Source organism: Oncorhynchus masou, chromosome 19 (assembly GCF_036934945.1).
Source record: "Oncorhynchus masou masou isolate Uvic2021 chromosome 19, UVic_Omas_1.1, whole genome shotgun sequence".
NCBI lineage: Eukaryota > Metazoa > Chordata > Actinopteri > Salmoniformes > Salmonidae > Oncorhynchus > Oncorhynchus masou.
Window position 1 is genome coordinate 24467446 of NC_088230.1, and position 25520 is coordinate 24492965.

General features: G+C 47.8%; 1 protein-coding gene across 1 annotated transcript in view; it reads right to left on the bottom strand.

Moving 5' to 3' along the window:
* The window catches only part of LOC135506046 (DNA polymerase zeta catalytic subunit-like), a 148579-nt gene extending 123266 nt beyond the window's left edge, over positions 1-25313 (bottom strand). Inside the window, exon 1 of the mRNA XM_064925413.1 lies at positions 24507-25313. Within this exon, the coding sequence (XP_064781485.1) occupies positions 24507-24645 (139 nt within the window). The 5' untranslated portion in view covers positions 24646-25313. The remainder of the gene's footprint in view (positions 1-24506) is intronic.
* Between the last annotated feature and the right edge of the window lie 207 nt (positions 25314-25520).

Below are 25520 nucleotides of genomic sequence, written 5' to 3' on the forward strand. Positions count from 1 at the left end.
CTTTAAGAATCACTCTCACTGCAAGGAGCAGAGCTAATCCGTATGGAAATTGGCCTGTGCGTGCGTATAACCAGCAACTCAGACCCTCCATCTTGACAAATACAGATTCATTCCCTCTCTGGAATAGACCAAATTGATTGCAGGAAGCCCTGGGTCACACAGAGCAGGAGTGTGGAGCTGTACCGTCGTGGCCAAAAGTTTTGAGAATGACAAATATATATTTTCAAAATCTGACAAAAATATCTAAAGACAATGAGGCAGCAGATGTTACTATGGAATACTGAAGTACACTGCTCAAAAACATAAAGGGAACACTAAAATAACACATCTTAGATCTGAATGAATGAAATATTCTTATTAAATACTTTTTTCTTTACATAGTTGAATGTGCTGACAACAAAATCACACAAAAATGATCAATGGAAATCAAATTTACCAACCCATGGAGGTCTGGAATTGGAGTCACACTCAAAATCAAAGTGGAAAGCCACACTAAAGGCAGATCCAACTTTGATGTAATGTCCTTCAAACAAGTCAAAATGAGGCTCAGTAGTGTGTGTGTGTGGCCTCCACGTGCCTGTATGACCTCCCTACAACGCCTGGGCATGCTCCTGATGAGGTGGCGGATGGTCTCCTGAGGGATCTCCTCCCAGACCTGGACTAAAGCATCCGCCAACTCCTGGACAGTCTGTGTTGCAACGTGGCGTTGGTGGATGGAGCGAGACATGATGTCCCAGATGTGCTCAATTGGATTCAGGTCTGGGGAACGGGCGGGCCAGTCCATAGCACCAATGCCTTCCTCTTGCAGGAACTGCTGACACAGTCCAGCCACATGAGGTCTAGCATGGTCTTGCATTAGAAGGAACCCAGGGCCAACCGCACCAGCATATGGTCTCACAAGGGGTCTGAGGATCTCATCTCGGTACCTAATGGCAGTCAGGCTACCTCTGGCGAGCACATGGAGGGCTGTGGGGCCCCCCAAAGAAATGCCACCCCACACCATGACTGACCCACCGCCAAACCGTTCATGCTGGAGGACGTTACAGTCAGCAGAACATTCTCCATGGCATCTCCAGACTGTCACGTCTGTCACATGTGCTCAGTGTGAACCTGCTTTCATCTGTGAAGAGCACAGGGAGCCAGTGGCGAATTTGCCAATCTTGGTGTTCCTTGGCAAATGAAAAACGACCTGCACAGTGTTGGGCTGTAAGCACAACCCCCACCTGTGGACGTCGGGCCCTCATACCACCCTCACGAAGTCTGTTTCTGACCGTTTGAGCAGACACATGCACATTTGTGGCCTGCTGGAGGTCATTTTGCAGGGCTCTGGCAGCACTCCTTCTGCTCCTCCTTGCACAAAGGCGGAGGTAGAGGTCCTGCTGCTGGGTTGTTGCCCTCCTACGGCCTCCTCCACGTCTCCTGATGTACTGGCCTGTCTCCTGGTAGCGCCTCAATGCTCTGGACACTACGCTGACAGACAAACCTTGCCACAGCTCGCATTGATGTGCCATCCTGGATGAGCTGCACTACCTGAGCCACTTGTGTGGGTTGTAGACTCAGTCTCATGCTACCACTAGAGTGAAAGCACCGCCAGCATTCAAAAGTGACCAAAACATCAGTCAGGAAGCATAGGAACTGAGAAGTGGTCTGTGGTCCCCACCTGCAGAACCACTCCTTTATTGGGGGTGTCTTGCTAATTGCCTATAATTTCCTTCTGTTGTCTATTCCATTTGCACAACAGCATGTGAAATGTATTGTCAATCGGTGTTGCTTACTAAGTGGACAGTTTGATTTCACAGAAGTGTGATTGACTTGGAGTTACATTGTGTTGTTTAAGTGTTCCATTTATTTTTCTGAGCAGTGTATAATTACAAGCATTTCATAAGTGTCAAAGAAGAAAATTTGTGGGATTTTGTTTGTCCACCCACCTATTGAGGATTGACCACAAGTTCTCAATGGGATTAAGGTCTGGGGAGTTTCCTGGCCATGGACCCAAAATATCAATGTGTTGTTCCCCGAGCCACTTAGTTATCACTTTTGCCTTATGGCAAGGTGTTCCATCATGCTGGAAAAGGCATCGTTCGTCACCAAACTGTTCCTGGATGGTTGGGAGAAGTTGCTCTTGGAGGATGTGTTGGTACCATTCTTTATTTATAGCTGTAATCTTAGGCAAAATTGTGAGTGAGCCCAATCCCTTCGCTGAGAAGCAACCCCACACATGAATGGTCTCAGGATGCTTTACTGTTGACGTGACACAGGACTGATGGTAGCGCTCACCTTGTCTTCTCCGGACAAGCTTTTTCACGGATGCCCCAAACAATCGGAAGGTGGATTCATCATAGAAAATTACTTTACTCCAGTCCTCAGCAGTCCAATCCCTGTACATTTGGCAGAATATCAGTCTGTCCCTGATGTTTTTCCTGGATAAAAGAGGGTTCTTTGCTGCCCTTCTTGACACCAGGCCAACCTCCAAAAGTCTTCACCTCACTGTGCGTGCAGATGCACTCACACCTGCCTGCTGCCATTCCTGAGCAAGCTCTGTACTGGTGGTGCCCTGATCCCGCAGCTGAATCAACTTTAGGAGACGGTCCTGGCGCTTGCTGGACTTTCTTGGGGGCCCTGAATCCTTCTTCACAACAATTGAACCGCTCTCCTTGAAGTTCTTGATGATCCGATAAATGGTTGATTTAGGTTCCATCTTACTGGCAGCAATATCCTTGCCTGTGAAGCGCTTTTTTGTGCAAAGCAATGATGACAGCATGTGTTTCCTTGCAAGTAACCATGATTGACAGAGGAAGAATAATGATTCCAAGCCCCACCCTCCTTTTGAAGCTTCCAGTCTGTTATTTGAACTCAATCAGCATGACAGAGTGATCTCCAGCCTTGTCCTCGTCAACACTCACACCTGTGTTAACGAGAGAATCACTGACATGTCAGCTGGTCCTTTTGTGGCAGGGCTGAAATGCAGTGGAAATGTTTTTGGGGGATTCGGTTCATTTGAATGGCAAAGAGGGACTTTGCAACTAGTTGCAATTCATCTGATCACTCTTCATAACATTCGGGAGTATATGCAAATTGCCATCATACAAACTGAGGCAGCAGACTTTGAAAATTAATAGTTGTGTCATTCTCAAAACTGGCCTCGACTGTACAGAACCCCCCTCTCACAGATGAACGTAGCTGGGGAGAGAGTGAGGGGTCCAGGGGCAGCAAGAAGTAATGTAGGGGAAAACATCCCCTCTGCTATTGCCTCTGGGCCAGTATGCACAAGGCTTAACCAGAGTAGTCAATATGGACAACGCAGGGGAAGGGAGTCAGGACTGGGACCAAAGGTCAACTGGGTCTTACAGTAAGAGAATAAGGCCAACATTTTCTAATGCTTTGAGACTGGGAGAACAGAACTGAGCACAGTGGAGGGGAGGCTCATTAACACAGCCTGAACCCATGTTGAGGACATAGAATAATAGATGCCTGGTCATTAACCCAATACCTAACACTGTAGGGAGGATAGGAGTGGGGACGAGAGGTTAATGAACCCTAACATTGTAGGGAGGATAGGAGTGGGGACAAGAGGTTAATGAACCCTAACACTATAGGGAGGATAGGAGTGGGGACGAGAGGTTAATGAACCCTACTGGTACTACAATACCTGTGAAGAGCCTCCAGCAAGGACTGGCTCAATGCCAAGGCACTGGCGGCAGGGCACCTTACACAGGAAGAACTGGGGGGGTTCCTCATACAAAGTGAAGCAATCAACACACAGGGGTGAGGTCATGCACACATACACAGTCTCTTACACACAGAGGGATTCGACAGTCTCTTATACACAGAGGGATTCGACAGTCTCTTACACACAGAGCTGGCACAGAGCCTAACAGATGAGACCTAGAGTGGGCCCGGAGGAGGGGAAAAAAGGGCGAGCGAGGGGGGCAGAGCACCTGGCATCAGAAAATCTATCCCCTAACCATTATGGTGCTTCATAGTCACAGCGCCGTCCCTGCCAGAGCACCTGCAGAAGAGAGAGCACCACAGCCCAACCCATCAGTGGCCTGAACAGCCCGGCTTATCCAGACATCTGTCCGTAGCCCGGTACGCTATGACAGAAGGGATGGATGGCAGGAACAAACTAATAGTGTGCCACTGCTGCACGAAGAGGTCGAGACGATCAATAAAAACTTGCTTGCTTAGCCACATCTGCACCATCATTTACCTTCCTTCCCCCAGCCTTCTAATGACTTTAACTGTGGACGGGGGCCTCGTAGTTCCTCGTGTAGACGCATGGCCATTCTACATTCTCCTCAGACATTTACCCTCTACAGCACACGTCTCAGGATTACAATTCTAGCATGGCAATATATTGATGGAGATATTGATCTCAATGTGCTGTACCTGCCTCTTGTCAACAGCATGCATATCTACATCATGCATATTGCATGAGGGAGGGTGTGTGTGTGTTGCCCATCTCACGTGATGGTTCAGTTCTGTGGGTTTACTTCAAAGACCCCATCCTGCACCACTGAGGAGGGAGGAAACAGAGAGAGACCGAGGAGGGAGGAAACAGAGAGAGACCGAGGAGGGAGGAAACAGAGAGAGACCGAGGAGGGAGGAAACAGAGAGAGACCGAGGAGGGAGGAAACAGAGAGAGACCGAGGAGGGAGGAAACAGAGAGAGACCGAGGAGGGAGGAAACAGAGAGAGACCGAGGAGGGAGGAAACAGAGAGAGACCGAGGAGGGAGGAAACAGAGAGAGACCGGGAGGGAGGAAACAGAGAGAGACCGAGGAGGGAGGAAACAGAGAGAGACCGAGGAGGGAGGAAACAGAGAGAGACCGAGGAGGGAGGAAACAGAGAGAGACCGAGGAGGGAGGAAACAGAGAGAGACCGAGGAGGGAGGAAACAGAGAGAGACCGAGGAGGGAGGAAACAGAGAGAGACCGAGGAGGGAGGAAACAGAGAGAGACCGAGGAGGAGGAGGAAACAGAGAGAGACCGAGGAGGGAGGAAACAGAGAGAGACCGAGGAGGGAGGAAACAGAGAGAGACCGAGGAGGGAGGAAACAGAGAGAGACCGGGAGGGAGGAAACAGAGAGAGACCGGGAGGGAGGAAACAGAGAGACGGAGGGAGGAAACAGAGAGACGGAGGGAGGAAACAGACTGCAGTGTAGAGGGGAGAGGAAGAGAGGGAAAAAGAGGGAAAAGAGGGAAAAGCAGTGATCAGCCTAAACAAAGTGTGGGATAGAGAAATGTATGCTCCTGCTTTATAAATGTCTTAAGCAGCATAGTATAGAGCGCTCTGTCTTCTAGCAGACCCTACGTTATGCTAGTCCTGGGTGAGACTATTGAAATACTGCCAGTACAGCCATTTCTGAAGTGGTGGTGTTTGGGGGCATGACCACCCTGTAGAGGGAGTAAACAGTGTGTCTGCCATGCTGTGGAGAGACTTTGATTGCACTCTGTGTGTGTGTGTCTCAGGGAGGAGAGGAGGCACAGACGTCAAGGCGGGGTGCTACTATTTTTGGCCTTGACTGGCTGCGTGGAGTCTGTTGATGAGCTGTGCTCATCAGGACAGGGCACAGACAGAGGCTGCAAAGCAAGGCAGAGACTGCAGAGCCAGACAGAGAGCCAGACAGAGAGCCAGACAGAGAGCCAGACAGAGACTGGAGGTCGACCGATTAATCGGAATGGCCAATTAATTAGGGCTGATTTCAAGTTTTCATAATCGGTATTTTTGGACACCGATTTAGGTTAACTGCCTTGTTCAGGGGCAGAAAGACAGATTTTTACCTTGTCAGCTCTGGGATTCAATCTTGCAACCTAACGGTTAACTAGTCCAACGCTCAATCAATCAATCAGTCATAATCACTAGTTAACTACACATGGTTGATGATATTACTACTTTATCTAGCGTGTCCTGTGTTGCATATAATCGATGCGGTGCGCATTCGCGAAAAAAGACTACAAGTTGGAGCAACGACACCGAACAATAAACATCAGTGCCTTTCTTAAAATCAATACACAGAAGGACATATTTTTAAACCTGCATATTTAGCTAAAAGAAATCCAGGTTAGCAGGCAATATTAACCAGGTGAAATTGTGTCACTTCTCTTGCGTTCATTGCACGCAGAGTCAGTGTCTATACAACAGTTTGGTCCGCCTGGCTCGTTTGCGAACTAATTTGCCAGAATTTTACATAATTATGACATAACATTGAAGGTTGTGCAATGTAATAGCAATATTTAGACTTATGGATGCCACCCGTTAGATAAAATATGGAACAGTTCCGTATTTCACTGAAAGAATAAACCTTTAGTTTTTATGATAGGTCATTAATATGGTCGAATCCGGAAACTAAGGCTTGTATTTCTGTGTGTTATTATGTTATAATTAAGTCTATGATTTGATAGAGCAGTCTGACTGAGCGATGGTAGGCACCAGCAGGCTCAGAAGCATTCATTCAAACAGCACTTACGTGGGTTTTGCCAGCAGCTCTTCGCAATGCTTGAAGCATTGCGTTGTTTATGACTTCAAGCCTATCAACTCCCGAGATTAGGCTGGTGTAACCGATGTGAAATGGCTAGCTAGTTAGCGGGGTGCGCGCTAACAGCGTTTCAAACGTCACTCGGTCTGAGCCTTCTAGTAGTTGTTCCCCTTGCTCTGCATGGGTAACGCTGCTTCGAGGGTGGCGGTTGTCGATGTGTTGCTGGTTCGAGCCCAGGGATGAGCAAGGAGAGGGACGGAAGCTATACTGTTACACTGGCAATACTAAAGTGCCTATAAGAACATCCAATAGTCAAAGGTATATAACACACAAATGGTATAGATAGAAAGTCATAATTCCTATAATAACTACAACCTAAAACTCCTTACCTGGGAATATTGAAGACTCACGTTAAAAGGAACCACCAGCTTTCATATGTTCTCATGTTCTGAGCAAGGAACTGAAACGTTAGCTTTCTTACATAGCACATAAAGCAGAGCAGACAGTGACAGAGACAGCAGAGCAGAGAGAGACAGCAGAGCAGACAGAGACAGCGACAGCAGAGCAGACAGAGACAGCAGAGCAGAGAGAGACAGACAGCGAAGACAGACAGCGACGACAGAGCAGACAGCGACAGCAGAGCAGACAGCAGAGCAGACAGTGACAGCAGAGCAGACAGTGACAGCAGAGCAGACAGAGACAGCAGAGCAGACAGCAGAGCAGACAGAGGCAGCAGAGCAGACAGAGGCAGCAGAGCAGACAGAGACAGCAAAGCAGACAGAGGCAGCAGAGCAGACAGAGGCAGCGACAGCAGAGCAGACAGCAGAGCAGACAGAGACAGCAGAGCAGACAGAGACAGCAGAGCAGAGCAGACAGAGAGAGCAGAGCAGAGCAGACAGAGACAGCAGAGCAGACAGAGACAGCAGAGCAGACAGCAGAGCAGACAGCAGAGCAGACAAGACAGCGACAGAGACAGCAGAGCAGACAAGAGACAGCAGAGCAGACAAGAGACAGCAGAGCAGACAAGAGACAGCAGAGCAGGGGGAGCTGCCAAAGGGTGTGGTAGGGTGCTATTCATTAGCCTCCCTCTGCCACCAGTCTTCCCCATACCCCCTACTCCTCACACCACCTCCATCACACACACACACACAAAAAAACTGCAATTTGGCCATAGCGATAATACACCCACATCCCTTCAATCCCCCATCCTTCAAAGTGCATATGCAAGTGGGTTATTTTCTGTTGCTAGAACACATAACAAAGGCATGAGAGGAGGCCTGTTTCTTTATGGGCACCAGAGGAGAGCTCTCTCTCATTCCTTATTCCCTTTGGCAGAGTAGTACACTGCTGCAGCTGCCTGGTCTGCTCTCTCCCTTCTTCTGTTTTCCACTGTTGGCCACGTCTCCAGATCTGACTCAGACGAACACAGAAACATCTCTAGTCCTGTCTGAAATTACAGTGGTAGAAGCAGCATGTCCAGGAAAGGCTGTTCACTCACTAACCACTGTTCTGTAAGTCATTCCTTCCCGAACAACTCCTCTACTGTGGATTAACCAGGCTTATTTCACCGCTGACTGTATCCACATCTGATCCTGAACACAAGTGTCTTCAGCCGTGTGTCTCCAGGCAGATCGCAAGGAAATGCTTTCATTCCCTTCCACCCCCAGTGAGTCACAGGTTCCATTGTGTCATAGCTAGGAGCCGTAGGCCTTCCTGACTGAGGTAACTATGCTGGTGGAGATCGTGGTGGTCCCAGGGCAAATCCTTGAGCAGACAACAGAGTCTACCCAGTGACTGTGTGGTCTTAGCTGGGCATCCCCTCCCCTTCTCCACAGCCAAGGCCTGTCCTGGCAGAACGCGTGACTCTTGAGCACAGACTGGAGCAAACAAACCAGAATCTGAAACGTGAAATCACCAGGGTTCTCCCTAAAGAATGTAAAATGGTCGCTGCACCACCTTGTAAAATGTTTATTTTTCATACTAGGTGACTTTTTGTTCTACACTGCAGGAAATGTCAGTTACAGGTGGTCAACCCCCCCATATAACTCCCAGACAGTCCTATGTACAGTACTCCCAGACAGTCCTATGTACAGCACCCCCAGTCAGTCCTATGTACAGCACCCCCAGACAGTCCTATGTACAGTACTCCCAGACATTCCTATGTACAGCACTCCCAGTCAGTCCTATGTACAGCACTCCCAGACATTCCTATGTACAGTACTCCCAGACATTCCTATGTACAGCACTCCCAGACATTCCTATGTACAGCACCCCCAGACAGTCCTATGTACAGCACCCCCAGACAGTCCTATGTACAGCACTCCCAGACAGTCCTATGTACAGCACTCACAGACAGTCCTATGTACAGCACCCCCAGTCAGTCCTTACAATACAGCCCTGGAGGTAAACAGACAACACCCCAAAACTCTACTCTGCAAGGGGATTCCTAAGACTAACCCAGACAGCCCTAACCTACAGTCCTGACTGAAGCATAACCCAGACAGACAGGACTGTAGGTTAGGGCTGAAGCATAACCAGACAGCCCTAACCTACAGTCTTGACTGAAGCATAACCCAGACAGCCCTAACCTACAGTCCTGACTGAAGCATAACCCAGACAGCCCTAACCTACAGTCCTGTCTGAAGCATAACCCAGACAGCCCTAACCTACAGTCCTGTCTGAAGCATAACCAGACAGCCCTAACCTACAGTCCTGACTGAAGCATAACCCAGACAGCCCTAACCTACAGTCTTGACTGAAGCATAACCCAGACAGCCCTAACCTACAGTCCTGACTGAAGCATAACCCAGACAGCCCTAACCTACAGTCCTGACTGAAGCATAACCCAGACAGCCCTAACCTACAGTCCTGACTGAAGCATAACCCAGACAGCCCTAACCTACAGTCCTGACTGAAGCATAACCCAGACAGCCCTAACCTACAGTCCTGACTGAAGCATAACCCAGACAGCCCTAACCTACAGTCCTGACTGAAGCATAACCCAGACAGCCCTAACCTACAGTCCTGACTGAAGCATAACCAGACAGCCCTAACCTACAGTCCTGACTGAAGCATAACCCAGACAGCCCTAACCTACAGGCATGTCTAAAGCATAAGCCAGACCCAGACAGCCCTTACTGAAGCATAAAACACCTAAAAAAAGTGTTTGTGAAGCTCCAGACTGGACCAAGCGGTCTCCTGCTGGGTTCACTAAAGAAATCCCTGGCACTTCAGTGTGGTGAGGAACAAACAGACCAGATTGTCCTGCGAACGAGTGCCAGATATTTGAGCAGGCAGGAGACTCAACAGATGGTCTGGCAGCCACATAACCTCACACCAACCCACAGCACAAAAAATAGCAGAATACAAAAGCATCGTTGTTGTTTTTTGGTATGTTTTTTCTTTGTCTTTCTGAATGACGACTAAGCACTGCGTCACATGAACACATCCTTCTCCAGGGCTCATGGGTATAGTCCTATGTTGTGAGAATCCATCCCAGCTGAAGGTGTAATGTGGGCGGCTGGGCGGACAGGCAGCAGTGGCCCCCCTCTGTGCACATCCATCTCCGGTGTGGGATATGAGTGGCGGTGACAGGCCCCAGTTCATTCATCCAGTGACGGTGTGTGGCGGCACTAACGATTCCGGGATGGCTGATTAACGGCACGGGTGGGCCTCCATTCCCTCTGGAGTGTCACAGCAGGGGCACCCCCCCCCCCCGGGGGGACACAATAAGGACGAGCAGGAAGGCAATACTATGCCTGGGAAGAAGCAGGGTCCTACGTCTATAGGCTGGAACACTGTATTACTGTAGCAACAGGCCTGTATGGCTGCTTATTTCTCCAGGGTCAGCGCTGCACAGCTGCACAGTGTCTAGGTGTGTGTGCATGTGGTACGTGTGTGTGTGTCAGTGTATGCGTGAGTGTGTGTGAGAGGAGCATGTTTGAGTACCTTGTGTGTGTGTGTGTGTGCGCGTATCTGCCAGACCTGCATGATTAGTGCGACGGCAGCCTGTCGATCGATGCCCTGCCAGTTCTAGCTGTGCTCACACCAACAGACACACAAACATGCTTCATCAATCAAAGTCTACATGTCCAACCACCTCAACAAGCAACAGTGAGACGAGGCTCTGGTTTCAATGAGACTCTTATGTCATAAAGAAACTGTCACTGTCTATGTCACTACTTTATCCGCTTGACTAAAACACTAACTAGTAAATAGCGAGATGGAGCTCACAGAGGTTCTTTTTAATGAGTGTTTCACAAGCGGCAAGTTTGCATCAACTCCCTTCACTAAAACCACTGCAACGGTTTTGTCTGGAAACTTGAATCGCAACGCTCTGGCATGTCCGCCTCGTGATTTGTTGGGAGAGTTGTCTGAAGAGGAACCACCCCAAATTGCATTTTATCGAAGTTGAAAAAAAGAGTCCATCATTGAAACCAGATCCTAGTCACTGTTTCGGGTTGAGTTTTCCAGACTAACATTCCATGGAGAGTGTAGCAATGTGGCAGAGCAAGCAGAAGCTGTGCGATGGTTCGATGGGTAGAGGAGAAGAGACAGACAATGACAGAGGGGATCCAGTCCAAGCAGTAGCTGTGTGATGGTTCGATGGGTAGAGGAGAAGAGACAGACAATGACAGAGGGGATCCAGTCCAGCCCGCTTACCACTGCAGTGGGTGACCCTCACAGTGACACACATGCCAGTCCACAGAACCCCAGTCCTCCTAGGACCAACACTGAACCACAGTCCTCCTAGGACCAAAAGACTGAGCAGAACCCCGGTCCTCCTAGGACCAACATACTGAACAGAACCCCGGTCCTCCTAGGACCAACAGACTGAACTAGAGGTCGACCGATTAATCGGAATGGCCGATTAATTAGGGCCGCTTTCATGTTTTCATAACAATCGGATATCGGTATTTTTGGGCGCCAATTTTAAAAAAATATATATTTATTTTTTTACACCTTTATTTAACTAGGCAAGTCACTTAAGAACACATTCTTATTTTCAATGACGGCCTAGGAACCGTGGGTTAACTGCCTCGTTCAGGGGCAGAAAGACAGATTTTCACCTTGTCAGCTCGGGGGATCCAATATTGCAACCTTACAGTTAACTAGTCCAACGCAATAACGACCTGCCGCTCTCTCGTTGCACTCCACAAGGAGACTGTCTGTTACGCGAATGCAGTAAACCAAGGTAAGTTGCTAGCTAGCATTAAACTTATCTTATAAAAAACAATTAATCATAATCACTAGTTAACTACACATGGTTGATGATATTACTAGATATTATCTAGCGTGTCCTGTGTTGCATATCTAGCGTGTCCTGTGTTGCATATATGACTGAGCATACAAGTATCTGACTGAGCGGTGGTAGGCAGAAGCAGGCGCATAAACATTCATTCAAACAGCACTCTCGTGCGTTTTGCCAGCAGCTCTTCGTTGTGCGTCAGGCTTTGCGCTGTTTATGACTTCAAACCTATAATTCCCGAGATGAGGCTGGTGTGACCGAAGTGAAATGGCTGGCTAGTTAGAGCGCGCTAAAAGCGTTTCAAACGTCACTCGCTCTGAGCCTTTGGGTGGTTGTTTCCCTTGCTCTGCATGGGTAACACTTTGATGTGGTGGCTGTTGTGTTACTGGTTCGAGCCCAGGGAGGAGCGAGGAGAGGGACGGAAGCTATACTGTTACACTGGCAATACTAAAGTGCCTATAAGAACATCCAATAGTCAAAGGTTAATGAAATACAAATGGTATTTAGCGGGAAATAGAGGGAAATAGTCCTATAATAACTACAACCTAAAACTTCTTATTTTAAATCGGCCGATTAATCGCTATTGGCTTTTTTGGTCCTCCAATAAATCGGTATCGGCGTTGAAAAATCATAATCGGTCGACCTCTAGACTGAACAGAACCACAGTCCTCCTCGGACAAAGAGACTGAACCAGGCTATTGTTTCAGAGGTTTGGCCGTGCCACATTCTCTTTTTGTCTGTTATTGTGTGGTCCAGTCCGCTCACCTACAGTATGTTTATATGTGGCCCAAGCACTAACACCACAGTGTCCCTTAGAGCCCTCTTCCCTGCCTCTTGTTACAGTAGGAGGAAGTATAATTAGCAGGGTGAAGCTGAAGAACCCGACCGACCAGGGTTGCTTACTTCCCACATCGTCCAGACACAAAGCCACGTCTGTTTGACCAGAGACCAGAGCAGTCCACTTAACAATGAGGATCATCAGAGAGCAGCACAGCCGAGCAGGAGGCCTGGACACAATCCACTGGAGACATGACGGCAACTAGAGGAAGTCTCTACATAAGCAGGGGAGGTGAACAGGAGGAGGTATAGTGGGTGGAGAAATGGAGGAAAGGCAGGAGTTGGAGGAGGAAGAGAAAAGGCAGGTCGTGGTGGAAGGGGGAAAGAGGACACCAAGTAGGAGGTAGAGGAGTTGTTGAAGACAGAGAGGAAGAAGGGGCTTTAACTCAATAAGAGCATAATGGAAGCAGGGCCCCTAAGCACAGCTCTACCACATCACTGAATGGTCACACACCCCACACAGACCTGGGACCTCTTAGGACCTTGAAAAGTAAACCCTTAATCCAGTGATGTGCATTATGCTACTATGTCAACAGCCAGACGTCAGACATAAATGGACCTGTCCAGTCAGGTCCCAGGCACTAATTTCGCTCCGAGTCACTAATGTTTGCCACTGTGTTGGAGCTGAGGTATGTGATTGGCTCAGGGTGATGAGGGAAGGGTATCAGGGTGAGAGGGGAATGAACTTGACAGGGTCAGAGAGGGCAGAGGCCAGGGAGGGCAGCTTCTGTCCCACACACATCACTGAACAAGTCACATTTTGACTGGGGTCATGTCCCCCCTAAACAGGACACAGCAAGGAACATAGTGTGACATGACACCTACAGGTCACCTCTGACACAGAAAAAAGGGATGAGAGAAAGGAGGAGAGTGCTCTGGGTAAAAGTGAGAGAAAAATAGTGAAAAAATTATGAATTGAGAGAAATTGGATCTGCCGGAAGTGTAGGTAGAGGAGAACAAAGGAACAGAAGAGAGTGTGCGTGGGGAGAGGGAGAGCAAAGAGTGGAAAAGTGGGTGAGAGAGAGCCACAAGACTGTGACCAGCGGGTGGGGAATCCTCAGTGTCTGCTGTTCCCAGTCTGACAGTACCGTGTAGACTAGCATTGAAAACACACAGACACACACAGTGGAGGTACAATCATGCAGTATGCATGGCCACGACACTGTACTGCAGGTGAAAAGGGACACAGTATACTGTAAGAAAAAGCCAGCCGACAGGGACACAGGAGGCTGCACAGAATCAACTTCCTTTCACAGTAGTACACTACACTTCTGCACAAACAGGCAGTCAAATATTCCAATCCAGTCAATTACGGACAGAGTCACAGTTAGTGTTTGGATTGGAGATGTAAATATTAAATTTACTCAGAAACTGCCAAGCAGTCTTGACTGGAGTGACTGTGAAACGCTAAATAAATGAGAAATGGATACGCTTGTTTGACAACAGTCCACAGAACAAAAGGGAGATGGATGATTCTGCATCTTAATTTGAACTGAAATATGAAATGATATATTATGAATATATTACCGTGTCATTAAAAGGTAGACTCAGCGATATGATGTGCAAACTAAACAGCATAGTGGGTCAATTTCCTCAACAACTAAGAGCAAACCTGTTGCGACTCCAGGGGGAGTATTTTCATTTTTGGAAAACAAAACAAATGTATCAACCCATGGAGGTCTGGATTTGGAGTCACACTCAAAATTAAAGTGGAAAACCACACTACAGGCTGATCCAACTTTGATGTAATGTCCTTAAAACAAGTCAAAATGAGGCTCAGTAGTGTGTGTGGCCTCCACGTGCCTGTATGACCTCCCTACAACGCCTGGGCATGATCCTGATGAGGTGGCGGATGGTCTCCTGAGGGATCTCCTCCCAGACCTGGACTAAAGCATCCGCCAACTCCTGGACAGTCTGGTGCATCGTGGCGTTGGTGGATGGAGCGAGACATGATGTCCCAGATGTGCTCAATTGGATTCAGGTCTGGGGAACGGGCGGGCCAGTCCATAGCATCAATGCCTTCCTCTTGCAGGAACTGCTGACACACTCCAGCCACATGAGGTCTAGCATTGTCTTGCATTAGGAGGAACCCAGGTCCAACCGCACCAGCATATGGTCTCACAAGGGGTCTGAGGATCTCATCTCGGTACCTAATGGCAGTCAGGCTACCTCTGGCGAGCACATGGAGGGCTGTGCGGCCCCCCAAAGAAATGCCACCCCACACCATGACTGACCCACCGCCAAACCGGTCATGCTGGAGGATGTTGCAGGCAGCAGAACGTTCTCCACGGCGTCTCCAGACTGTCACGTCTGTCACATGTGCTCAGTGTGAACCTGCTTTCATCTGTGAAGAGCACAGGAGCCAGTGGCAAATTTGCCAATCTTGGTGTTCTCTGGCAAATGCCAAACGTGGCTGTAAGCACAACACCCACCTGTGGACGTCAGGCCCTCATACCACCCCCTCATGGAGTCTGTTTCTGACCGTTTGAGCAGACACATGCACATTTGTGGCCTGCAGTGCTCCTCCTGCTCCTCCTTGCACAAAGGCGGAGGTAGCGGTCCTGCTGCTGGGTTGTTGCCCTCCTACGGCCTCCTCCACTTCTCCTGATGTACTGGCCTGTCTCCTGGTAGCGCCTCCATGCTCTGGACACTACGCTGACAGACACAGCAAACCTTCTTGCCACAGCTCGCATTGATGTTCCATCCTGGATGAGCTGCACAACCTGAGCCACTTGTGTGGGTTGTAGACTCCGTCTCATGCTACCACTAGAGTGAAAGCACCGCCAGCATTCAAAAGTGACCAAAACATCAGCCAGGAAGCATAGGAACTGAGAAGTGGTCTGTGGTTATCACCTGCAGAACCACTCCTTCATTGGGGGTGTCTTTCTAATTGCCTATAATTTCCACCTGTTGTCTATTCCATTTGCACAACAGCATGTGAAATGTATTGTCAATCAGCGTTGCTTCCTAAGTGGACAGTTTGATTGACTTGGAGTTACATTGTGTTGTTTAAGTGTTCCCTTTATATTTTTGAGCAGTATATTTCAAAATCAGCCGTTTCCAGCTATAATAGTAATTTACAACATTAACAATCTCTACACTGTATTTATGATCAATTTGATGTTATTTTAAAATGGACAAAAAAAAAATAACATTTTCTTTCAAAAACAAGGAAATTTCTAAGTGACCCCAAACTTTTGAACGATAGTGTATATGGGGCATTATGATTTGTTATCTGTAATGGTTGTGATAAATGAGGTATTGTTGTGCACTGCTGGCATTGTCCTATAGATAAATGTGCACATAATTTTTCCAGCCTTGTTCAAAAAAAGATTTCCCCCCCCCATTCGAGTACTCAGAAGAAATTGATGCGAGTACTCAAACAGTCGACAGCAGCCATAGAAATCCAATCGAAGGACTCTGGATGGAGCCCGGCAGGCAGAACCTAAAAGTTCTGGTTTCCACAACCTCGGTTGTTTTATACTCCAGGAAAGCCCGTCGAAATGTGATATTCATGGCATGTCTCCCTCCCAGCCATACATCACACGGCTTAGGGGAGGCACGATTGGTGCATTAGACGAGTGAGAGACATGTTCAGTCTCCCCCCTCTCAAAACGCACACAGAGCAAAGACAAGCCAAATTGCAGCTGAAGTATTGCTGTGAGGGAAAATAAAATAGCTAACACAAAGGGGAAATGAGGAACAGCTTAAGACATTTCCCTTCAAGAAAAACCCCCAGATGCTTCCAAAATGGGACAGGCAGCAGAAGACTAGTACGTTCTGGTCGACCCCAGAGTCTGTGTTTTAAGTAGGACCCCTCACTGTTCTCCTCCAGCACTGTCACAACAGAAGAGAAAGCAGCAAGCTTGGCTGCATTTAAAAAACAAGCTGGGCTATTTTTAGAGCCAGCTAGAATTCCCCCTCTTTGAATAAGCCTGCTTTCATACACACTGTGCACAGTGGAACTGTGGAATGAATGCATCAAAACATTCCGTTTGGTCTTCAGAAGCAGACAGGCGCAGGTTCTTACAAGGGGGAGTGTAGAACGGAGTGTTCCAAACCCAGGGCTTTCCTGTCATAGTTAGAGCTTAAAAACAGAACTGTAGGCCTACTCTTCTTTCCCCAGAAGTAAAATTCTCACTGTTTTACTTCTAAGGGGGAATGCAGTTATCAAATTTTGATGACATTTGCAAAGGAAGGAAGCGAAGTGTCCTCCCTTGCAAACAGAAACTCTTGGCCAAAACCCTTCCTTCCGCTAATTTCACCCATGTTTATCATGCTCTAAAGGAAGTTATGCATTTTTACAATATAGCCAATTTTGACTGTTGTTGTGGAATCTAGTGAAAACAGTTAATGATCCACACATGACCCATGACTTGAAAATCACCTCAGTTTATTAAGCACCGCCTTCGCCCAATCCTGATTCGTCCAAAAAAATCAATGACAAAAACCCAAACCAGGGCTGCGTTCAGTACGTTTTTACGTTCTGGAACATTCCAATTGAACGGAAAAGGTGCTGTACTGAACGGCCAGTGGAAAGCGTGGCGGGGTTGGGTTGTGAGTTGGGGAACGCTGTCAGCATGGCCACTGCCCTTTAAATACGCCACTCATTGCTTCAAGCCACACCCACCAAACATACCTCAAAGTCTGTTCAAGAACGTACAATAACATTTTGGGGAAACGTGTTGTTGAGTACAAACTGTTCTGCAATGAAGCAAACATTCAAGCTAACTGAACGCACCTCTCGAACTGCTCGTAATCACATAACTCTACATGAGCCTTGACAGATTCTTGCAGTTTCATCTGTCCATGAGAGATTACCCATTAACAGACACCTCCGTCTGCTTTATTAACATCCAGATGTTAAGAAATTATGTGCCTGACAGGTTCAAAACATTCCTTTGTTCCCAGTTCTGGCTCTCTCTAATAAATTCCTTCATTCTTTTAAATAAGTTGTAAAAACAGTGAGAGATGGCCATAGGAACAGAAAGCTAGAAAGTCCTAACACAGCCTGAATTGGCAGGGCCTCTCACACCAGTTATCTACTGTAGGGACAAAGAGCCAGGAGGAGAGGGCAAAAGGTTGGAACCCTCAGCAGCAACCCAAATCTATGTGCCAACACTAGGCTCCCTGGGCCAGAGTGGGACCACACAGTTGATGCCTGTTTTTTTCGGGACTCCCTCCATTCAAAGAACATAAATCCACTTAGGCTACCATGCCAACACAACCGTTGGCAGGCAGGCAGCACCTCCACTACTGAGCACTCCACATCAAACGAGAAGAACACAGGCGTTCTTTCATACAGTACATCAAAAGGGAAGCATTTCCTGGCCGGTCACCGGCGACCAACGCGAGACCAGTCCAGCTTCACTCAAGAACTAGCCTAATTGCATGACCTCACTGGCAGGCAGCAGTGACAGGATACTGCTATAGGCCTGGCTGACAACAACAGCCCACTGATATCCCCACATGCCCGGGTACTTCCTTTAAATGTGGTTGGGGCAGGCGTTTAAAAGTCCCATGGCAGCTATATACCATGTGCTGAATTACAGATAGTAGAGACGGAGGCTTGGCTGTCTGTTTCCTCCATAGAATTAGATTGAATTATAGATAATTCTATTTCTATGGTTACTTCCCCTCAGACTGCAAGTATAGCCCGTATGTCAGTCAGTCTGTTACCTCAAACTCCCCTCGGCCTGGAGGTCTGTCTGGGCCCAGTCAGTCAGTGTGATTTGCAGTCAGCAGACAGCAGACGTAATGACCATCAGCAAGCAGTAAAGCCGGCTGGCCACCTCCACCCTGTCTGTGTGTTATTAACACAGCAGCGCTCCTATTGATTAGACCCAGCCAAATCAAACGGTGCCGGAAAGAGCTGCTAACTCAGACAATTGGCCATCCAGCGGTGGTCTCTCAGAAGGTGGGCGACTAACACAGATGAGAGCTGACCGGGTGAATCATCAAGGCATGGTGTGGCTGCTGCTTTTAACTGAACGGATAAACCTAGCAAGGCCATTAGGACTGGTACTCAAAGGAAATGTAATAGATGTTCCATCTCCAGATATTTGGTAATGAATTTTGTGAAGTGGCTGCCCATCGTGCAAGTGTGTTGCACCAGCCTAGTACCAGTACCAGCCTAGTGCCAGTACCAAGCCTAGTACCAGCCTAGTGCCAGTACCAGCCTAGTGCCAGTACCAAGCCTAGTGCCAGTACCAGCCTAGTGCCAGTACCAAGCCTAGTACCAGTACCAAGCCTAGTGCCAGTACCAAGCCTAGTGCCAGTACCAAGCCTAGTGCCAGTACCAAGCCTAGTGCCAGTACCAAGCCTAGTGCCAGTACCAAGCCTAGTGCCAGTACCAAGCCTAGTGCCAGTACCAGCCTAGTGCCAGTACCAGCCTAGTGCCAGTACCAAGCCTAGTGCCAGTACCAGCCTAGTGCTAGTACCAAGCCTAGTGCCAGTACCAAGCCTAGTGCCAGTACCAAGCCTAGTGCCAGTACCAAGCCTAGTGCCAGTACCAGCCTAGTACCAAGCCTAGTGCCAGTACTAAGCCTAGTGCCAGTACCAGCCTAGTGCCAGTACCAAGCCTAGTGCCAGTACCAGCCTAGTGCCAGTACCAGCCTAGTGCCAGTACCAGCCTAGTGCCAGTACCAAGCCTAGTGCCAGTACCAAGCCTAGTGCCAGTACCAAGCCTAGTGCCAGTACCAAGCCTAGTGCCAGTACCAGCCTAGTGCCAGTACCAAGCCTAGTGCCAGTACCAAGCCTAGTGCCAGTACCAGCCTAGTGCCAGTACCAGCCTAGTACCAAGCCTAGTGCCAGTACCAAGCCTAGTGCCAGTACCAAGCCTAGTGCCAGTACCAAGCCTAGTGCCAGTACCAAGCCTAGTGCCAGTACCAGCCTAGTACCAAGCCTAGTGCCAGTACCAAGCCTAGTGCCAGTACCAAGCCTAGTGCCAGTACCAAGCCTAGTGCCAGTACCACAGAGAAGAGGTGGCTTGTCTATACACCCCAAATGGCACCCTATATATAGGTTCCCTGGTCAAAAGTAGTGCACTATAAAAGGGAACAGGGTGCCATTTGGGACACAGATTCCCAGCCATGGGGGCCAGAGATCATAGGGACAGGTAGATCCTGGCCTCCCTCTGGTGGAGTGACCTTGACATGGCCAATGCAACGCAAATCAACTAGACAGCAAATAAGTCACACACCTGTCGGCAGCAAAGTCATAAGGTTTAGTCCAACCCAGCCCACCTTGAGGCGAGCAGCCCAGAGAGCAGACCAGGCTGACTGTCACATTCCATTCCCCCGTGCTAATGAATCTGCCATCCATCACACAGTTATACGGCCTGCAATTCTGCTGCTTTTATTGTTAGCTGCTAAAGAAAATACAAATGTGGCCAGCACACCAAGGTTCCATCTCACTCTTCTTCTTTTACCAGATCCACAACATTCAGCCTGGAACCATGCGAAATACATCACCTGGCTGTGTTATATGACTCTAATTCGCCCTGTAATCCGTTGGTCAACTGACTGTAAAGGTTAAATATGAGATATGTGCTACGCAGTGAGGCTGTGATAGGTCTCAGTGGGGAGAAGACATCTGAGGAAAAGTCTGAAGGGCTTGGTGGGTACAGCACTACAGTAAAAAGACCAGGGTGTCACCTAACTCAACCTGGGCGACAGAAAATGATGGACGGGACAATGACTAGTGCTGCAGCAGCACATTCCTACCCTCGGAGGCGGGTGAGGCGACGCATTCAAATAGCCACCGTAGAACCGGAGGGAGCTATTAAAGCCATCAATCACCCAGGCCCCGGTGCTGCAGCAAGGGCATCTGTGTACTGTACAGAGAAACCTCAGGAGAGAGAAAGAGAGGGGAGGGGGAGCCAGTGACAGCGCAAGAGAGGGCTCAGAAAAACCTCCCATTAGACAGGACAAAGACACCTCACACAGTTCAGCCGCAGGCCAGACTAAAGGTAGGCCTAACAGTTCAGCCGCAGGCCAGACTAAAGGTAGGCCTAACAGTTCAGCCGCAGGCCAGACTAAAGGTACTCCATTCAGCTTCATGTTGCAGGATATATGTCTAATTCATGTCTAACTCAGCTATGAGTTAAAGGCTAGGCTGCAAGCTGACTGCGACATAGACCTACCTCTCCAGTAACCAGGCTCGAAGCAACAGCAGTAGGTCATCATCACCACCCAGAGAAAGGGGTGGGGCCCATTCAGCTTTAATACAAAGTAATCCTCCAGAGGCCACCTGTGGTATTAAGGCATTCGCCTGACAAAAACAACCTCCCAGATTTACATTTGATTGATCCCTGTTGCAAGGATGAGGAATATTTGTTCGCTAAGCTCTCAATGCAGCAGACAGTCCATCACTGTGCCCGCTGAACCCTTTGAACCCGGATCTAACACTCGTGGAATTCCTGGGTTGATGTGAGGCCCCTATGACAGAGACACAGCACGGAGACGCTTCTTCACACCCACATAAAGAAACACAACGAGGTGCCATTAAATGTCTCCTATAGATCAAAGGTAAAGGGCCACTGATTGGACCATCTTGACATACTATGGAGGGAAGGCCCAAAGAGAAGGCATGGATGACAAACAAAGGAACGATAGGCCTTTATTAATGGTTAATGAAACCTGAACATGCGTGTGTGTCTTCACTGGGCTGGGGCCACACTTTAAAGATCCAGAGTCTCAGTTTCTTAACATCACACGCCTCAGGATTATCAGGGGCCAGGGTTCATGCTGCTCTCTGGCAGCTATTTTTGTCATCAAAACGAGATGAAGGGAATGGATTCAAGTGAGGGTAAAGGGACTAAGCCCACAAAAGACAACCATTAGCCTACAAAACATGAGAAATAAGTAGCTAGTCGTATCATCGTCAAAGTGGTCTAATAAGAATCATAAACCTACTGGGCTGCAGCTTCAGAATGCTAAATAATCCAATAAACAGAATAGGGAGGTAAACCATTCAGGAGACAATGACTTGACTAATGAACTGCCAAGTCTTTGAATCCCCCATTATCCTCTTAATGGATCCGGGAGGAATTCCTTTAGACGGAATTAGAGTTTTCCCCCATGAGAGGAAAGGGGGAGGAAGGAAGGGCAGGGGGTAGAGGGTTGGAGAGAGGTCCTCTGTTTTATCCCACTCTGCGGTTCGCTGCTTGACCTCTCATTCAGGTGAATTTTTCATGCAGGTCTCCCCAGCACACACCCCAACGTGTGCATGCACATATTCAGCAGAGAAAAACAAAAACAGAGTGCCTGCCTGGCTTCCTGCATCTCCCAGGCAGTGAGGAATGCCTGCTGAATCTAGTCTTTCTAGACATCAAGCAGGATCAATGCTGTCAGAGCTCAAAGACTGCAACTCCCAGCAGTGTGGGAGACACTCAGTATTTACCATGCATGGATACTTCAAGTCTGCCACTGCTGCGCATTCACAATCAAGCTGGCTGCTGCTGGCCTATTACATATGCAATGAATTACTGATTACCACTGCACATTGTGCACAACCACTATCATTTGGCCTGAATAAGCAAAGATGGTGTGCATTGGGGAAAAACAACTGAAACCATGAAAGAACAACATCTGTCTCTCTAGCATTCCATCATAGAGATATTGGTCCCTCGTGGATGTAGACAGGCAGCTAGACCGATAGAGGAGCACACCACTAAAACACCACACCACTAGAACACCACACCACTAGAACACCACACCACTAGAACACCACACCACTAGAACACCACGGCTGTAACAGGGCAGGGCCTCAGGGGCTGGCCAATGAAGAGTAACCAGGTTAGGTGAAAACAGAAAGTGTGGTGTCCAGTGACAGAGGGAAGACTGGTGTCTCCCTCCCGGCTTCTGTGGGTTAGGAGAGGACACACTGAGCTGATGAGCCAATTCTTCCTTTTTACTCCAGCAACTCCCACAGAATGAGAATGGGTAGAAATGTTAAAGAGACTGCCAACTTATTATAGTTCAAGCCTGACTCATCATGTATACAAGGGACTAAAGAATGGATTCTCTTCGTGGGTGTCTGTGTGACCCATTTCGCAGATTTTTCAGCAGACATTCGAAATGGAAAAATAAAAAGAAGTTGTGCTTTAAGTCAATGTATTCCAGATGGTGATGCAATTTCACATGGAAAATACAGAGCCAACACAGACTTAGAGTGGAGCTGCTGGAGTTACTGAGAACAAATGCACTCTGCCAAAACTCCAACCATACATCCAGAAACAAATGCCTTGTATTGTTAGTAACACCCATAGCCTCACAACACCTGGAGGTAACAATGATTCAAGAACATTGCAGAAGAATACAAAGCTACAAGATGGTGTGTGAAATGAGGGCTGCCTGTGCTTGCCTCCGTGTGACCTCATGTTGACTAATAGTCTGGAGGGTGGAAAACAACATTATTCAACAGATTATGAAACACTCAACATAAATCAATGACAAGGGAAGCAGAGGCAACAACAGTCTACATGGCATTGGTGAACCAAAACCACTGCAACGTGTTACACTATAAAGCTGTGAGGAAACTGGTCAGTGAGGGGGACTGGGACATTGTCTTCGAGATGATATGATAAGTGTGTGATAAGCGGTTCGAGCTGCCGCCTTTACAATGCAGATGTGACCACATGCAAAGGTCTGGGGCTAGCTGACCAAATTAGATTGACACCCTGACCCACAATCCCATTTATTCTCTCAGATGCCAGTCCTACATCAAAGCCTGTTGTGAATATCCACACAGCCTACAGTAAATACAAAAAGATGGACAAAAAACAGAGTAGGTTAGGCTGCTGTGCAGTGAATGAAGGTAATTATTACTGAAAACATTTCCTTGTGTGGTCTGCGATGACGATACACAACCAATACTAGAAAGCAAAGCAGGTGACATGCCCGTCCTCCATAGTCGGCTGGAAATCAACCACAGTAAGTGCTGCAGCCAGTGGATTTGTCTAGAACAGGGATGGGCATGCGGCCCAGGGCCCCCTTTTTGTAGGGCTGCAGGTCAATTTCCAAAGACAGTTTCTTTCTTATGTCAGTCACTGACAGTCAATTAATTAGCCCATGCCAGCTAACATTCTATAGATTGGTAAATTAGTCTAGCGGCCTGCTACCTAAACATGAAGCAACCATGGTCGAATTGCTGTATTAAGGCATTCACCTGACAAAAACAACCTCCCAGATTTACATTTGATTGATCCCTGTTGCAGCCATTGATTTACTTAGTCACCCTCACTCAGATATCATGTATAAATTCCACCCCATGGAAAACGTGTAGATTTGCAGCAAGCTCTTCTTTAAAACTGCACTATTTTCTCTAGAAGGAATGCAGCTTGTCAAAATAGACTTTTCGTCGCAGGTTTAGAATTTATGCAGCAGGTTAAAATAATTAGTTTAAGGTTAGGAAAATGTTTAGCTAAAATACAACAAAAACATCTACTTTTGGCGTCAACTTGCCAAAAGCTGTATCCCATCTAGACATGACTACTGCAGCCAGTTAAATCAGTCACACCTCCATTGTGACAACTTTGTCATGCTGTGATTCCAACGTTGCTGTGGCACCACTCCACAGGTTGTTGGGAACAGAAAAGAGACTGCATAATATATTTGATTAACGGTATAGTAAAGTGGGTTATGTGCCGAATGCTGATGTAGAGGTCTGTCCACCGCCCTGTGGAGCTCGAGATAGAAAACAAAGCAACCATGTATCGCGCGCATGCTGCAAACAGCTGCGGGTGGTGCATGGTTTATTACGATGTGTCACCTCACTAAACATCTTTCATGTTGCAGCGTCCGTCTCCTTATTACAACTAATTTCATATGTTTGAATAGGGTTGGTTTTGTGATGTTGCAAATGTGTGTTACATCCGTGCACCGCGTGGCGGTACTGTACCATGCTGCAAATAACCAGTCATTGATTAAAAACCATATGAACATACCTATTGGAGTTGCCCCGAAAATCCGAACCACTGGTACTTTCTTCACGTCACTTTCTCTGAATTCGTTATAAATGACGTCCAAGTCTTTGAGAGGACTTGTAAGGTAGTAGTCAGCGGTGACGATACGGACGGCAAACATGACTGCTGTGCTAGATCCAATGAACTATGCAGAGCGCGCATGGGGCACAGACTGTGGCATCATCTAGGACCAGGAGGAGAATAAACTGTTTGGCACAATGTAACAACCGACGAATGATCCAAACAATCCTTTTTATTTACACATAGCAATAAACCAAAGAGTTTTATCGAGGCGGAGCGCGGAGTTGCCCCATTTTCCAGCGAGCTTGCAAGCTAAGAACTATGGTGAGTAATCCGAGTTGCAGCTTTTGAGACCACGCTGTAGTTAATGGAGGTGCCCCGTGAATCAGTTACTATTGACATAGTTACTACACTCTTCTCGGAATTTAGATTGCTGAAACTAGTAGCCGCTATCCATGAGACGTGCCATAGCTATTTAACAAACTAGCTCGCCAGCTAAACATAAACCACTTTGTTCCCACTCGCGGAGTCCAGGTGCTACGGCATATCCATTCTGAAAAACTGGGAATCGTTGAGTTACTCTCCTGCTGAGGCAGATGTTAGTGCAAGTATTTAGCTTTGCTTGCAAATACAATTCTATGTGGCTTCAAATGTGGCACAGCGGACAAGGTTTACTCTCCTCTGTAATATGATCACAACACTTCACTAAACCCAAGCAACGCCAGTCCTCCCCTAGTGTTTGCATGTACTGATAGCTACTGCCGCATTTCCAACAACACCGGCCAGTCAGAAGAGTCAAGATCCAGTCCCAAATTGTGTTCGTAGAACCACCGCGTTTTCCATTGGTCCATTTACAAGCGAGCATGTAAAGGTGAGCTTTTTAATTGGTTGAAAAATCTTTGGGCGGGACATCGGTATGACAGGCCAAATCTTATTATTCCTAAAAAATATTATATTACTTTTTTGGGGACATTT